Consider the following 16,690-nt stretch of genomic DNA (forward strand, 5'->3'; position numbering starts at 1 on the left):
GACGTTTTGGGTCGAGACCCTTCTTCAGACTGATGTCAGGGGAGGGGGCGGGACAAAGAAAGGATGTAGTTGGAGACAGGAAGACAGTGGGAGAACTGGGAAGGGGAGGGGAACTCCAGCTTTTTGTTTAAGAAAATAACTGCAGATGCTGGTACAAATCGAAGGTATTTATTCACAAAATGCTGGAGTAACTCAGCATGTCAGTCTGAAGAAGGGTCTCGACCCGAAACGTCACCCATTCCTTCTCTCCCGAGATGCTGCCTGACCTGCTGAGTTATTCCAGCATTTTGTGAATAAATACCAGCTTTTTGTTTAGTTACTCCAGCTTTTTGTGATACCTTCTATTTGTACCAGCATCTGTAGTTATTTTCCTACACTCTATGCTGTTAAGGGTCAGAACATTAATTACATATTTTCCATGTACTTTCGACATCCCAAAGCACATATGCTCTCATTAAACTCCATCTGCAATTTTGCTGCCCATTTTTGCAGCTGATCTATCTCCCGCTGTATACTACAATACCCTTCCTCATAGTCTGTGACCCCACAATCTTGGTGTCTTTACAGTTTAGAGATACAGGCCCATCGACTCCACGTATATAGATCATCCTATATATTCACACTTTCTTATGCACCAGGAACAATTTACAATTTTTACCGAAGCTAGTTAACTTAAACCTGATTGTCTTTGGGGGGTTTGAATCCGATGGAAACCGGAGCACCTGGAGAAAACCCGCAGGTCACAGGTTACTGTGTTTTTGACAAACGTACTAACCAACCAACCTATCTTTACGTCCAAATCATTTATGTATATCGCAAACACCAGGGCGGCAGGGTAGTGGCCTTACAGCGTAGGTAGAGTTGCTGTGTTACAGTGCTCGCAGTCCTGGAGTGCTAGGTTGGAACCTGACTACAGGTGCTGTCTGTACGGAGTTTGTATGTTCTCCCCGTGACCTGTGTGGGTTTTCTCCAGGATCTTCGGTTTCTTCCCACACTCCAAAGACGTGCAGGTAAGTAGGTTATTGGCTTGGTAAATGTAAAACAAATCCCTAGTGTGTGTAGGATAGTGTTAATGTGTGGGGATCACTAGTCTGTGGGACCCTGTGGGCCAAAGGGCCTGTTTCCTCACTGCATCTCTAAACTAAACTATAAACTGTCCCAGCACTGTGGAACACTATTGGTCACAGATCTACAGCCTGAATATCGTCCTCTCCCACAACCCTCTGTCTCCCATCAGTAAACCAGTTAAACCCCTTCCTGCCTGTCCTTCCTTGAAGATTTATTGGTCATAACCACTATCTTCCCATCACTCCTTGCTGATCCTCTGCCCTGGTTACCACAGCTGTGCACAGTTTTTGCTTCCTTTATTTAAAAATGACCCAGTGGTATTAGAGAAAGTCCAATAAATAGTTAATGGGTATCATGCAGGAAAGAACTGGAGATGCTGGTTGACACTAAAGATCGACAAAATGCTGGAGTCACATCGTACCCTTCCATGTCTCTGTCTCCCTCTCCTCTGACTCTCATTCTCAGGGTCACAAACCGGAACGACACTCATTCCTTCTCTCCAGAGATCCTGCCTGTCCCGCTGAGTTACTCCAGAATTTTGTGTCTATCTAAAGAGTTCATGGGATTGGTTCTCTGAGAGTGTTGTTTTATTATAAGAAGCTTGAATCTACAGAAATTGAATCTGTATTGGGTGGAGTTTAGAAGAATGGCAGCTGATCGAATTGAAAGGTTCATTATCCTCGGGGCATGACAGGCAGCCATTGAGATGTTCCATCAGTGGGGAGATATGAATAAGTTGACATAACTACATGACAGGGGGCACCACTTACAGCTAAGTTGCATGAAATATCTTCTCACAGAGGGTGGTGAGTTCCCGGAATTCCCTGTGGGAATTCCCTGGAGAGAAAGGCAGGATTGGCAGCTCAGTGTGTCCAGGGGACAAATGCTCCAGAGCTGATAGAGACGCAGATAAGAGAGGACTGGTGGGGGAGTTGCCTTTTTGATCAGAGAGATAACTACAGTGCTTAGAGAGGGTATTCGAGGGACATCATTTAGTGAGGCTATCTGGGTAAAACTTAGAAACAGGAAGGGAATGATCACTTTGATAGAACAGTGTTATAGGCCGAGAGTCAATGGGAATTAGTGGAGATGTCTTCTTCTTGCGTATGGCGTGCACAGCCTAAAGTTGTAGGCCAAGGGTAGACATCCAGGCCAGGGCAGCATCAGTTGCTGGGTGGATGGCCTTGATGCCAGTGGAGATGTGTCGGGAGATTGCAGATGGCTGTAAAAATAATAGGATTGTATTGGTGGGAGATTCCAACTTCCTTACATGACTGGGTTTCCCATGGTATCAAAGGTCTGGACAGTATTGAATTGGTTAAAGCTGTCAAAGAAAGCCCTGTATGCGGCCAAAGGAGAGGAAAAAACACTGGACTTCCTCTCAGGGAACAAGGTCAGTGGCTGAAGTTTCAGTCGTGGTGGGGACGGAGGGGAGACTTTTGGGACCATACTTCTATTAGTTTTAAAGTAGTTGTGTACGACAACCTCAAAGTTAAGGTCCTAAATTGGGGCAAGGTCATTTCAAAGCCATGAGGTGATAACTTGCAGAGGTCAAAGGGGAGAATCTGTTTGCAGGTAAGGTGACAACTGGCAAGTGGGAGGCTTCCAAACATGAGAGAGCAACAGTACAGAGGCAGCATGTTCCTGTTACGGTGAAGGGCAAGGCTTGTGGCCAATCCCCCACCCCATCTTTATGGTTTATCATGATACAGCTGTGTGCGTCAATGTGAGATCACAAATGGAACACTCTATGCAGTTCTGGTTGCCAGCTGCAGGAAGGATGTCACTATGCTGGAAAGGGTGCAGAAGAGATTCCCCAGGATGTTGCCTGGACTTGTTGGCTTGAGATATAGGGAGAGGTTTGAGAGGCTGGGACTTTTTTCTTTGGAGTGTCGGAGGCTGAGGGGTGACCTTCGTGGCTCAGTCTTTATCCTAATGTAGAGAATACTAAAACTAGAGGGCATAGGCATAAGTTGAGAGGGGAGAGGTTTAAGAGGATCCTCTGAGGCAGCTTTTTCACTCAAGTGGGAGTCAGTATCTGGAACGAGCTGTCAGAGAAAGCAATAGAAGTGGATACAGTTAGGATTTCCAAAAGGGTTTTGGACAGATATAAGGATAGGAAGGGTTTAGGAGTGCTGGGGGCCATATTTAGCAAAATGGGACTAGCGCAAATACCAACCTGGTTGGCATGGACAATGTAGGCCGAGCAGCCAGTTTCCATGTTGTCTTGCTGTATCACTCTATCACAAAGGTTCATGGAGCCATACAGGATGGAAATAGGAACCCCGGCCCAACTGGTCAATGCTGACCATGTTGCCTAACTGAGCTGGGCCCATTTGCCTGTGTTTGCCCACATCCCTCCAAACCTCTCCTATCCAAGTACCTGTACATTAAGTAGCGTAATTGTTTTCTCTGGCAGCCTGTTCCATAAGCACACCATTGCCCTTCCTGTCTCATTTCAATCTGTCCCCTCCCCCCTTAAACCTGTGCCTTTAGGTTTAGACTCCCCTACCCTGGGGAACAGTCTGTGGCTATTCACCTTAACGACAGCCCTCACAATTTTAGATACCTCACCCTCCTACCCTGGTGGATAATTGTCCTGGCCTATCCTGTCTACTTATGTCAAAGTCATGGAGATACTTGAGAGAAGGTGTTTGTAAGATTGGGGAGTTCAGGGTGCTGGGGATGTGACTCAGGGAAGGAGCCGAGGCTGAGGGGAGATTAGCCATGATCGCAGTGGGTGTTGGGCAGGCTCGAGGGGCAAGGTGGCCTTCTGTTCACATTTCCTCGTGCATTTCTCACGGGCTGAAGGAATTGCAAAGGGAATGTTTCTGGAGCATCTTTCCCTTTATTGACCCGTGCTTCCTCTGGCAGGAGGATTGGTGGGTGGGCTTGTGGTCTGCCAGCTTCCTGGTTATCATGGTGCAAGTACCATCAGATGGCAGGCAGTTGGTGAACCAGCTTGCCCCTTCAGTTGTCCCTGTTTGAGGTTGATTCTGGCCTTGTTTATCGTCTACACTTGAATCATGAGCAAATGAGCAGAAGGTGCCACGGCGTGTTTCATTTATTCCTCCATGGACAGGGTCCAAGGACAACTCTGCCCCCTGCCTGCAGCCGCGCTGTCTTGTCACGTCGCCTCCAGATGTTGACCTTCCACAGCTCCCGAGTGGCATGGCCAACCTCCCAGCCCACCCCACCACCACACTTCCCACTCACAACCCTGGTCCTTCTGGACTGTACCTCGACTTCAATCAGGGCCATGAGCACAGCAAAGCTTGTCAGGTGCGTACAGCTGCACACTGTGTATGTCACTTTGAACTCGACCAATTGGCAGCCTTGTGTGGACCAGCTGAGGGCTGAGCTGTTCCAGAAGACACACTTTGCTCTTTTATTATTAGCACCAAGCTGGTGAGAGAGAAAAAAATATTTAAGAATACCACTTAAGATAACCATCTACACGAGACATTAGGAACTGCAGATTCTAGTTTACTTAAAACAACAGGAAGTGCTGGACAAACTCAAAGGGCCAGGCAGCATCTCTGGGGAACATGGATAGGTGATATTTCAGGTCGGAACCCTTAGAGTCAGAGACATACTGTTTGGAAACAGGCCCTTGGTCTAACAAGCCCATGACGTGCAAGGTGTTCCATCTACGCTAGTCCCACCTGCCCATGTTTGGCTCCAAATCCCTCTGAACCATTCCTATCCATGTACCTGTCCAAATGCCTTATAAAAGCTGTTCTAGTAGCTGCCTCAACTACCTCCTCTGGCGGCTCTTTCCATATACCATCACTCTCTGTGTGGAGATATTGCCCTTCAGTTTCGTTTACATTTTTTCCTATCACCTTAGACTTATTTCATCTGGTTCTTGATTTCCCTACTCTGGGAAAAGACTTTGTGCATCCACCCGATTTATTCCCCTTAAGATCTGATGCACCTGTCTAAGATCACTCCTCAGCCTCCTGCATTTATCCAATCTATTCCCTCATCTTACACACCTCTATAAGATCACCCCTCATATTCCTACGTGCCAAGGAATAAAGTTCTAGCCTGCCCACCTCTCCCTATAGTTCAGACCTTCTAGGCTCTAGCAACATCCTTGTAAATCTTCTCTAATATCAGGATGCCCAAAACGAAACACAATATTCCAAATGCAGCCTCACCAACATTTTATACAACTGTAGCATAACATCCCAACATCTATACTCAATACACTGATCGATGAAGGCCAATGAATCTAAAACCTTCACCACCCCCTATCTACCTATGATGTTATTTTCAGAGAACTGTGCATCTATACTCCTGAGATCCCTTTGTTCAGCCCTAGCATTCATTGAAAAGGTCCTGCACTAGATTGGCTTCCCAAAATTCTACTCATCTCATTTATCTGCATTGAACTCCATTAGTAATTAACTTCAGCCCACGTGCCCAACTGAACACGATGCTGCTGTAATTTTTGCGAACTGTCTTCACTGACTACAATACTCCTGCACCTATTTTCTATGTTTCTATGTTTCAATGTTTCTATATAATACCCCTCACTTTAGTATCATCTGCAAACTTACTTATCATGCTACCTCACTTTTATAAGTTTCTTTATTAAAAGGGTGCTGAGAAGATTCACCAGGATATTGTCTGGGATGAAGTTTCAGCTCTGAAAGACAGGAGAGGCTACGTGTGATTTTTCTTGTAATGGAACATCACAGAGGTACTATGATTTATGAGAGGTATTTCTCGTGTATGCTGCAGGAAACTACGAAAGATGAAAATGGAGAACTTTGATCAGGTAAAAGTTAAAGATCTGAGGGGAAGCATTTTCAGAGAGTGGCACACACTGCTCGAGAGAGAGAGTGGCAGGAGCAGAGTCACTGATGCATTTAATAAGTAGAGATAGACACAAATTGTCGGAGTAACTCAGCATTGCTAGGCAGCATCTCTGGAGAAAATGCACAGGTGATGTTTTGGATCAGGACTCTTCTTCAGACCGATTGTGGTAGGGTGAGTAGGGAAAAACCGGTAAGCAAAAAAATCAGGGACAGCAACAGCTGATTATAGGCTAGAAACAGGTCTGAACACAAGAGGGATACATAGTTTTGAACTGCAGGGCTGGTTAATGGACCTTTAGTGGAGTAAGTGGGGGGGGGGGGCTTGAAGAAGGGGAAGGGGGAGTGAGTCATAGAGTCATAGAGTCATAGAGTCCTACAGCACAGAAAGAGGCCCTTCGGCCCATCGTGTCCATGCCGCCGTTACCAAACACAGTCTAATTTTAATCCCATTTTCCCGCATTTGGACCGTAGCCCTGAATGTTGTAGCATTTCAAGTGCCCATCCAAATGCCTCTCAAACGTTGTGAGTGTTCCCGCCTCCACCACCACCCCAGGCAATGAGTTCCAGACTCCAACCACCCTCTGGGTGAAAAAGTTCTTTCTCACATCCTCCCGAAACCTCCCTCCCCTTACCCTGTATCTATGTCCCCTCGTTGTTGAACCTTCCACCAGTGGAAGAAGTTCCCCTCCATCTACCTTATCTATGCCCCTCATGATCTTGTACACCTCGATCATGTCCCCTCTCAGCCTTCTCTGCTCCAGGGAAAACAACCCCAGTCTGCTCAGTCTCTCCTCATAGCCAAGGCCCTTCATCCCTGGCAGCATCCTGGTGAATCTCCTCTGCACCCTCTCCAAAGCTATCACATCCTTTCTATAATGTGGTGACCAGAACTGTACACAATACTCATTGTACACAATGAGGTGTTTATAGACTTTACATAACATTAAGGGATATGGAGAGAAGGCAGGCACGGGTTACTGATTGTGGATAATCAGCCATGGTCACAATGAATGGCGGTGCTGGCTCGAAGGGCCAAATGGCCTCCTCTTGCACCTATTTTCTATGTTTTAATTCCCCTGGGCTGCTGAATTTCTGCCAAACCTGTTCCAGTCAGAAGGACAAGGGCACAGGTTTCCCTCCATGACTCATCCACACCCTGCTATTCCTCCTACATTACTGAGTCTAAATCATGGAATTACAAACAATATTGGGAAATATGACCTCCTCCATCTCCACAGATTCTGACTGACCTGCTGAATATCTCCAGCACTTTCTAATGTTATTTCAGATTCCCAGCTGGTGCTCCTGAACAAACCTTCTTGTTGCTGAAGGTGAGAGTGATTGGTTCCAGGAGGTGGCTCCTGTCTGTGTTTGTTACAGTGACAGTAACAACTTCCGAGATCAGCCCCAGCTTGCCTTCATTCTCACTGCCTTCCAAAAGGTTCGGTTCCATAAGGGAGTCCAGATGTTTGTAGGAGATAAGGACAACGGCAGCAACATCTGTACAAAGGAAATGTTAAACATTGAGCGCTTACAATCATCGCCATGGCAACGGGCAGACATCAAGTGTGATTCAGGAGCAGAGACACAAAGATTAATTTCCTGGTCATTGTGAGCAATCACGGAATACAATCCTTCAGGTGGATCCTTATCTTTTTGACTTTGGAGAAATATATTTGTTTGTCAGTTAAATGTGATCAGAGGTGAGTGCAGGCTAATGATTGGTTCATGGCAGCTCCCTTGCCTTCCTTCAGTTGCATTCTGGGTGTGTCACGTGACCAGGGACAGCAGCGTGGGGCTGAATGGATGCAGCAGCTCATGTGATGAAACAGTGCAGAGTGTGTGGAGCCAGAGCTGTGACTGGAGGACCACAGGAGTCGGAGAAGATGAAGCAAACATTTCTATTTGGCAAGCCAGCAAATGGAATAACCTGTCTGAATGTTTCCATTCAATATACAACATGTGGCATTTACCCCGATCATAATCCAGTGCTGAGCTGATGGAACCTGCTCAATACTTGGGGGTGGATTTACTGTAGATGTGGATAGCATTCGATGTGCTCTCCTTAATGTCTGGGATTCAACTGGCTTCAAAACCTGGAACAGGATGATTTTGCTCTCGGGATTCAGGATTGGGCTCCAACAACCTCTCAGGACTGGTGATGATCATTGTGATGTTGTTTTCCATTGCCCCTTCCTGTGTGAATCTATTGCACCAAAATGTAAATACACAAGAAACAGAAGGAGGAGTAGGCCATTTAGCCCACATGTCTACTCCACCATTCACCAATACTGTCCTGATTTGATTTTTGAGTTAGAGATACAGCGCGGAAACAGGCCCTTCGGCCCACCGAGTCAGCTCCGCCCAGCGATCCCCGCACATTAACACTATCCGACACACACTAGGGACAATTTTTACATTTACCCAGTCAATTAACCTACATACCTGTACGTCTTTGGAGTGTAGGAGGAAACCGAAGATCTCGGAAAAGACCCACGCATGTCCTTTACCTCAGAGCCACTGACCTGCACCGGCCCAGAATCATTATGTAATTTCCGGGCATTGGCTAGAGAGACCCATGTTGGGGAACTGGAGAAGCAAGTGGATGACCTCAGGTTTGTCCAAGAAACAAAGTCGTTCCTCGACAAGTCCTACAGTGAGATTGTTACACCGAAGGTACAGGAAGAGAGAAGGTGGGTGACGGTGAGAAAGGGAAGGAAACTTGGAGTGCAAAGGTCCCCGGGTGTTGAGCCTCTTGAGAACAGGTTCACCCACTTGGAAGCTGTCGGGGAAGACGTTGCCGCACTGAGTGGCAGACTGGCCTGCCAAGCAAAAAGTGTTGTTGACCCAAAACCAAAGAGGCCGACGTCAGGCAACGCCGTGGTAGTAGGAGACTCCATTGTGAGAGGTACGGACAGGGGTTTCTGCGGCAACAGGCGGGATTCGAGGATGGTGTGCTGCCTCCCTCCAGGATATCATGGACAGAGTGCAGGAAATCCTCAAGGGCGAAGGTGAACAGCTGTAAGTGGTAGTGCATGTTGGCACAAACGATGTCGGAAAGAAGGGGATGAATATTCTGCAGCGTGACTGTAGAGAGCTCGTAAAAATGCTGAAAAGCAGGACCTCCAGTATGGTTATCTCCGGTTTGCTTCCAGTTCCTCGTGCTGGCGAGAGCAGGAACAGGGAGATACAGGACCTGAATGTGTGGTTGAGGAACTGGTGCAGGGAGTTAGATTCTTAGATCACTGGGATCTGTTTATGGGGTAAGGAGGAATTGTACAAACGGGATGGATGGCACCTTAACAGGTGGAGGACCAGCATTCTGGCAGGCAGGTTTGCCACTGCTACACGGGTGGTTTAAAACTAAATAGGGGGGGGGGGGGGCTGTCAAATGGGATAGTCAAAGATGGAGTTAAAGGGAAAGAGAGGAAAGTGAAAGTTAATGATCCCAGAATTAACAGGAAAGAAAGGCGTGCAGCGTAGGTTTACTAGGTTAATTCCCGGAATGGCGGGACTGTCATATGTTGAAAGACAGGAGCGACTAGGCTTGTATACACTGGAATTTAGAAGGATGAGAGGAGATCTTATCGAAACGTATAAGATTATTAAGGGGTTGGACACGTTAGAGGCAGGAATCATGTTCCCAATGTTGGGGGAGTCCAGAACAAGGGGCCACAGTTTAAGAATAAGGGGTAGGCCATTTAGAACTGAGATGAGCAAAAACTTTTTCAGTCAGAGAGTTGTGATTCTGTGGAATTCTCTGCCTCAGAAAGCAGTGGAGGCCAATTCTCTGAATGCATTCAAGAGAGAGCTGGATAGAGCTCTTAAGGATAGCGGAGTCAGGGGGTATGGGGAGAAGGCAGGAACTGGGTACTGATTGAGAATGATCAGCCATGATCACATTGAATGGCGGTGCTGGCTCGAAGGGCCAAATGGCCTCCTCCTGCACCTATTATCTATTGTCTAAAGCTCACAAAGGGATAGGAAAGTATGGCCAAGTGTAATAGGGATCGATGTGAAGGGTGAGATGAGATGAGTATATGAATGCGTGAAGTATAGGAAGTAAAGTAGATGAGCTTCAGGCTCAGTTAGAGGTTGGTAGATACGACATTGTGGGGATTACAGAGACGTGGCTGCAGGAGGATCGGGCCTGGGAACTTAATATTCAGGGTTATACATCCTATAGAAAGGACAGGCAGGTGGGCAGAGGCGGTGGGGTAGCTCTGCTGGTGAGGGATGAAATTCAGTCCCTTGCGAGGGAAGACATAGGGACTGACGAGGTAGTCACTGTGGATTGAGTTGAGGAATTGTAAAGGCAAGAAGACACTAATTGGTGTTATCTACAGACCCCCAAATAGTAGCCCGGATGTAGGGTGTAAGATGCAGCAGGAGTTAAAACTGGCATGTAAGACAGGTAATGCCACTGTGGTGATGGGGGATTTCAATATGCAGGTAGACTGGGAAAATCAGGTTGGTTCTGGACCCCAAGAAAGAGAGTTTGTAGAGTGCCTCCGAGATGGATTCTTAGAGCAGCTTGTAATGGAGCCTACCAGAGAAAAGGCAATTCTGGATTTAGTGTTGTCCAATAAACCAGATTTGATAAGAGAACTCGAGGTAAAGGAACCGCTTGGAGGTAGTGATCATAATATGATTAGTTTTAATCTGCAATTTGAGAAGGAGAAGGTTAAATCGGAAGTGTCAGTGTTGCAGTTGAACAAAGGGGACTATGAAGGCATGATACGCGGAAGTGGTGGCGCCTAACGGCTGCGGCTCGCTAGCAGTCTGTTCGTCTTTTTTCCTTTTTTTTTTGTTGTGTGTCGGTGTTGGGATGGTTTTTGTTTTTTTGGTTGTGTATGTGTGGGGGGGGGTGGTGGTGTGGGTGGGGGAAACCTTTCTCTTTAGGTCTCTTCCTCACGGAGCGGGGTGCGGCTCGGCCGTGGGGCCCTCCATCGCCCGGTGCGGCTCGGCCGCGGGACCTAACATCGCCCGGTGCGGCTCGGCTGCTGGACTTAACAGTGCCCGGTGCGGCATGGCCGCGGGACCTAACATCGCCCGGCGCGGCTCGGCTGCTGGACTTAACAGTGCCCGGTGCGGCTCGGCCACGGGACCTAACATCACCCGGCGCGGCTCGGCCGCGGGACTTAGCTGCGCACGGCTCGGCCGCGGGGCCTTCCATCGCCCGGCTCGGCCGCGAGACGTTTCAGCGCCCGGCGCAGCTCGGCCGCGGGACTTTTCATCGCTGGTGCGGCTCGGCTGCTGGACTTAACAGTGCCCGGTGCGGCTTGGCCGCGGGGCCTTCCATCGCCCAGTGCGGCTCGGCCGCGGGACCTAACATTGCCCGGCGCAGCTCGGCCACGGGACTTAGCTGCGCACGGCTTGGCCGCGGGGCCTTCCATCGCCCGGCTCGGCCACGAGACATTTCCGCCCGGTGCGGCTCGGCCGTGGGGACTTCCATCCCCTTGCGGGGACTGTGCGGGTCGGTCGGGGACGAGCTGTCTGTCCGTGGGCGTGGGGAAGAGAGTGGAAGTTTTGTTGCCTCCATCATAGCGAAGGGGTGTTTGGAGTCACTGTGATGGACGTTTGTGTTGGGGGTCATGTGTCTTGTGTTCTTTTTTTTTGTGTGACTGCTATGTAATTTCGTTCGGTACCTTGGTGCCGAATGACAAATAAAACTCTGTTGACTGTTGATGAGAGAGGAGCTGGCCAAGGTAGACTGGAAAGGGATCCTAGCAGGATTGACGGTGGAACAGCAATGGCAGGAATTTCTGGGCATAATCCGGAAGACGCAGGATCATTTCATTCCAAAAAGGAAGAAAGATTTTAATGGGAGTAGGAGGCAACCGTGGCTGACAAGGGAAGTTAGGGATGGAATAAAACTAAAAGAAAAGATGTATAACACAGCAAAGAGTAGCCGGAAGCCAGAGGATTGGGAAACTTTCATAGGACAACAGAAGGTGGCGCAGCGGTAGAGTTGCTGCCTTACAGCGAATGCAGCGCCGGAGACTCAGGTTCGATCCCGACTACGGGCGCCGTCTGTACGGAGTTTGTACGTTCTCCCCGTGACCTGCGTGGGTTTTCTCCGAGATCTTCGGTTTCCTACCACACTCCAAAGATGTACAGGTTTGTAGGTTAATTGACTGGGCAAATGTAAAAACAAATTGTCCCTAGTGTGTGTAGGATAGTATTAATGTGTGGGGATAGCTGGTCCGCACGGACTTGTTGGGCCGAAGGGCCTGTTTCCGCGCTGTATCTCTAAATCTAAATCTAAACATCTAACAAAACGGGTAATACGGGCTGAAAAGATGAAGTACGAGGGGAAGCTGGCCAAGAATATAAAGAAGGACAGTAAAAGCTTCTTTAGATATGTTTAGAGAAAAAGAGTAGCAAAGTCAAATGTGGGTCCCTTGAAGGCAGACACGGGTGAAATTATTATGGGTAACAAGGAAATGGCAGAAGAGTTCAACAGGTACTTCGGATCTGTCTTCACTAAGGAAGACACAAACAATCTCCCAGATGTACTGGAGGACAGGGGATCTAGGGGGGTAGAGGAACTGAAAGAAATTTTCATTGGGCGAGAAATAGTATTGGGTAGACTAATGGGACTGAAGGATGATAAATCCCCTGGGCCTGATGGTCTGCATCCCAGGGTCCTCAGGGAGGTGGCTCTAGAAATAGTGGACGCATTGGTGATCATTTTCCAATGTTCAATAGATTCGGGATCAGTTCCTGTGGTTTGGAGGATAGCTAATGTTATCCCACTTTTCAAGAAAGGAGCGAGAGAGAAAACGGGGAATTACAGACCAGTTAGACTGACTTCGGTGGTGGGAAAGATGCTGGAGTCAATTATTAAAGAGGTAATAACAGTGCATTTGGATAGCAGTAAAAGGATAAGTCCACGTCAGCATGGATTTATGAAAGGGAAATCATGCTTGACTAATCTTCTGGAATTTTTTGAGGACGTGACAAGTAAAATGGATGAAGGGGAGCCAGTGGATGTAGTGAAACTGGACTTTCAGAAAGCCTTTGATAAGGTCCTGCACAGGAGATTGGTGACTAAAATTAGAACACATGGTATTGGGGATAGGGTGTTGACATGGATAGAAAATTGGTTGGCAGACAGGAAGCAAAGAGTAGGAGTAAACGGGTCCTTTTCAGAATGGCAGGCAATGGCGAGTAGAGTGCCACAAGGCTCGGTGTTGGGCCCACAACTGTTTACCATATATATTAATGATTTGGAAGAGGGAATTAGAAGCAACACTAGCAAGATTGCGGATGACACAAAGCTGGGTGGCAGTGTAAACTGTGAAGAGGATGTTAGAAGGTTGCAGGGTGACCTGGACAGGTTGAGTGAGTGGGCAGATGCGTGGCAGATGCAGTATAATATAGATAAATGTGAGGTTATCCACTTTGGCGGCAGAAACAAGGAGGCAGATCATTATCTCTTTGGAGTTAGGTTAGGTAAGGGGGAGGTGCAGTGAGACCTGGGTGTCCTTGTACACCAGTCACTGAAAGTTGGTGTGCAGGTACAGCAGGCAGTGAAGAAAGCTAATGGAATGTTGGCCTTCATAACAAGAGGATTTCAGTATAGGAGTAAAGAGGTTCTTCTGCAGTTGTATAGGGCCCTGGTAAGACCACATCTGGAGTATTGTGTACAGTTTTGGTCTCCTAATTTGAGGAAGGACATCCTTGTAATTGAGTCAGTGCAGCTTAGGTTCATGATATTGATCCCTGGGATGGCGGGACTGACATATGAGGAAAGATTGAAAAGACTAGGCTTGTATTCACTGGAGTTTAGAAGGATGAGAGGGGATATTATAGAAACATATAAAATTATAAAAGGACTGGACAAACTAGATGCAGGAAAAATGTTCCCAATGTTTATGTAGGTTAATTGGCTGGGTAAATGTAAAAATTGTCCCTAGTGGGTGTAGGATAGTGTTAATGTATGGGGATCGCTGGGCGGCACGGACTTGGTGGGCCGAAAAGGCCTGTTTCCGGCTGTATATATATGATATGATGATATGATAATGTTGGGCGAGTCCAGAACCAGGGGGCACAGTCTTAGAATAAAGAGGAGGCCATTTAAAACTGAGGTGAGAAAAAACATTTCCACCCAGAATTGTGAATTTGCGGAATTCTCTGCCACAGAGGGCAGTGGAAGCCAAATCACTGGACGGGTTTAAGAGAGAGTTAGATAGAACTCTAGGGGCTAGTGGAATCAAGGGATCTGGGGAGAAGGCAGGCACTGGTTATTGATTGGGGACGATCAAGCATGATCACAATGAATGGCAGTGCTGGCTCGAAGGGCCGAATGGCCTCCTCCTGCACCTATTTTCTCTGCTTCTATGAGACCATCCCTGTTGGTTCATGGTGGTGGTGGCAATATCTTAAACTATGCAGCCCTGTTGAAGCTGCTTCCATAGTGTTTGATCAAATTGATTGAAAGATACCGCATGGAAACAGGTCCTGTGGCCCATCAAGTCCTCTCCAACCATCGATCACATGTTCAACTAGGTCTATATTATCCCATTTGCACATCCATTACATCCATTCGGGTCAATTTACAGTCCAATGAACCTACAAACCAGCTCGTCTTTGGGATGTGGGAGGAAACACCCGGAGCAAACCTCTGTGGAGAACATGCAAACTCCACATAGACAGCACAAGAACAAGATCAAACCCGGGTCTCTGGCGTGGTAACGCAGTAGTTCTACCAGCTGCACCATTTTACTGCCCACATGCCTGCAGTGGGGAGAAGTTCTCAGACTTAGACCCAGTGATGAAGCATTGCTTAATTCACTGAAGGTTATTCCCAAGTCAGGAGGGGGTGTAATTTAGACGGGGACAGAAGTTGTCATGTTCCCATGTGCTGGAAACTCCTGTGCTTCTTGGTGGTAAATGCCATGGGGTTGGAGCAGCCTGGGTGAGTAACTGATGAATGATACTCAAAGTCACTTGGCACCAATGATGGAGAAAGTATGTGTTCAATATGATAGGTGGGATACTAATCAAGGGGATTGCTTCATTGTGGATGGTGCTGAACTCTTGAGAGATGTTGGCCATGTATTTGTCCACATTCCTGACATCCCATGTAGATGGTGAAAAGGCTTTGTGGTGTCCAGAGCTGATGCAGATGACAGGAGATGTCCAGCCGGGTGGTGTGACTGGAGACAACCATGACCTGGCATTTGTGGAGTGTCATGTGACACTGAATGTTGTCTCCACCTTGCTGCCTGCAGCCAAGGACCACTTCATTTGCTGAGGAGTTGTCACAGGAATGGAACATTGTGCATCCAGCAACAAACATTTCAACCTCTGACCTCCTGATGGAAGCAGCTGAGATGGTTGTGCTGAGGATACTGCCCTGAGTCACTCCTGCGGTGATGACCCTGGGGTGGGGTTATTGACCTCCAATGACCACAGCTACCTCCCCACGAGCGACATTTGACTCCATCCATTGGAGTGTTTTCCCTTTGATGCACACTGACCTGGTTTACCAGATGCTGCTTAACGCCACACACCATCAAATACTGCTTTGTTGCCAGGGCCACTCGCTAGAGGCCTCTTTGGTCCATACTTGGGTTTGTGAATCCCAAAGTGGGAATCGGCTCGTGGGTGATTGATGAAAGCACTGCCTATGTCTCCTCGCATCACTCTGATGATGAATCAGCTCGTGGGTGATTGATGAAAGCACTGCCTATGTCTCCTCGCATCACTTTGATGATGATCACGCAACAAGTAGCTGCATTCATTTGTCTGTGAATGGACATCACCTGGGCAATTCACCCCACTGTAGGGTAGATACCAATGCTAGACCTACACTATAACTGGTTCACTATAGGCACAGCTTGTTTCAGAGAGCAGCTCTTTAATACTACAGCAAGGATGTTATCTGATCATCCAACCTTCACTCTGTCCAATGCTTACAGCCGTTTCCTTATCAGCTCAAGTGAACTGAATTGGTTGAAGATCAGCTTCTGAGAGATTGGAGATCTCAGGAGGAACTAAGATACATCAGTCATTGGTTTCTTCTAACTGGGTCTGGTGCAAAGCTTCAGCGTTGCCTTCAGCATTTAATTCATGAGCATCATGAGCACACTCGGTGTGGTAGGGATGTTGATCTCCAGAAAGATCCACTGAGAATACTTGACCCGGTCTTCTGCATGGTATAACTTTGCAGTTTCATTAGTCTAGCACCTCATTCCTGGGTAGATCAGGTATAGTTGCCCTGCCTGAGCCAACGTTGACTCCTTGGTTGGAGAGAATTAATCAAGTGAGGGTGTATGGGCCATATGGTTACAGATGGTGCTGGTGAATGTCTATGCCATTGAAGTCCCACCGTGCCTCATGTTGCACAACTTGGAGCTGCCAGATGGGCCCTGACTCTATTATATAGAAATTACCAATGCTTCACAAAAGTTGGTTTAGTTTAGCTTAGTTTAGTGATACAGAGTGGAAACAGGCCCTATGGCCCACCGAGTTCATGCTGACCCACGATCAGTGGTATGCTAATTCAATCCTACACACTAGGGACAATTCACAGAAGCCAATTATCCTACAAACCTACACGTCTTTGGAATGTGGGAGGAAACCAGCGTACCCAGAGAAAACCCACGTGGTCACAGGGAGAACGTACTCAATCTGTACAAACAGCACGCATTGTCAGGATTGAACACAGGTCTCTGGCACTGCAAGGCAACCACTCTATCGCTGCGCCACTGTGCCGGGTAGTTGATCTCCACAAGGACCGTGTAGGTCACTTGTACCAATGCTGTTGTGGACAGGTAAATAAGGTG

The 16,690-nt window shown here is 47.6% G+C and overlaps 1 protein-coding gene across 1 annotated transcript in view; it reads right to left on the reverse strand.

Moving 5' to 3' along the window:
• The window catches only part of LOC144610560 (adhesion G protein-coupled receptor E3-like), a 95,695-nt gene that overhangs the window by 26,367 nt on the left and 52,638 nt on the right, over positions 1–16,690 (reverse strand). Inside the window, exons 9-10 of the mRNA XM_078429364.1 lie at positions 7,210–7,394; positions 4,309–4,473 (exon numbers count right to left, since the gene is read on the reverse strand). Coding sequence (XP_078285490.1) covers positions 4,309–4,473; positions 7,210–7,394 — 350 coding nt within the window. The remainder of the gene's footprint in view (positions 1–4,308; positions 4,474–7,209; positions 7,395–16,690) is intronic.

Source organism: Rhinoraja longicauda, chromosome 37 (genome assembly GCF_053455715.1).
Source record: "Rhinoraja longicauda isolate Sanriku21f chromosome 37, sRhiLon1.1, whole genome shotgun sequence".
Lineage (NCBI taxonomy): Eukaryota > Metazoa > Chordata > Chondrichthyes > Rajiformes > Arhynchobatidae > Rhinoraja > Rhinoraja longicauda.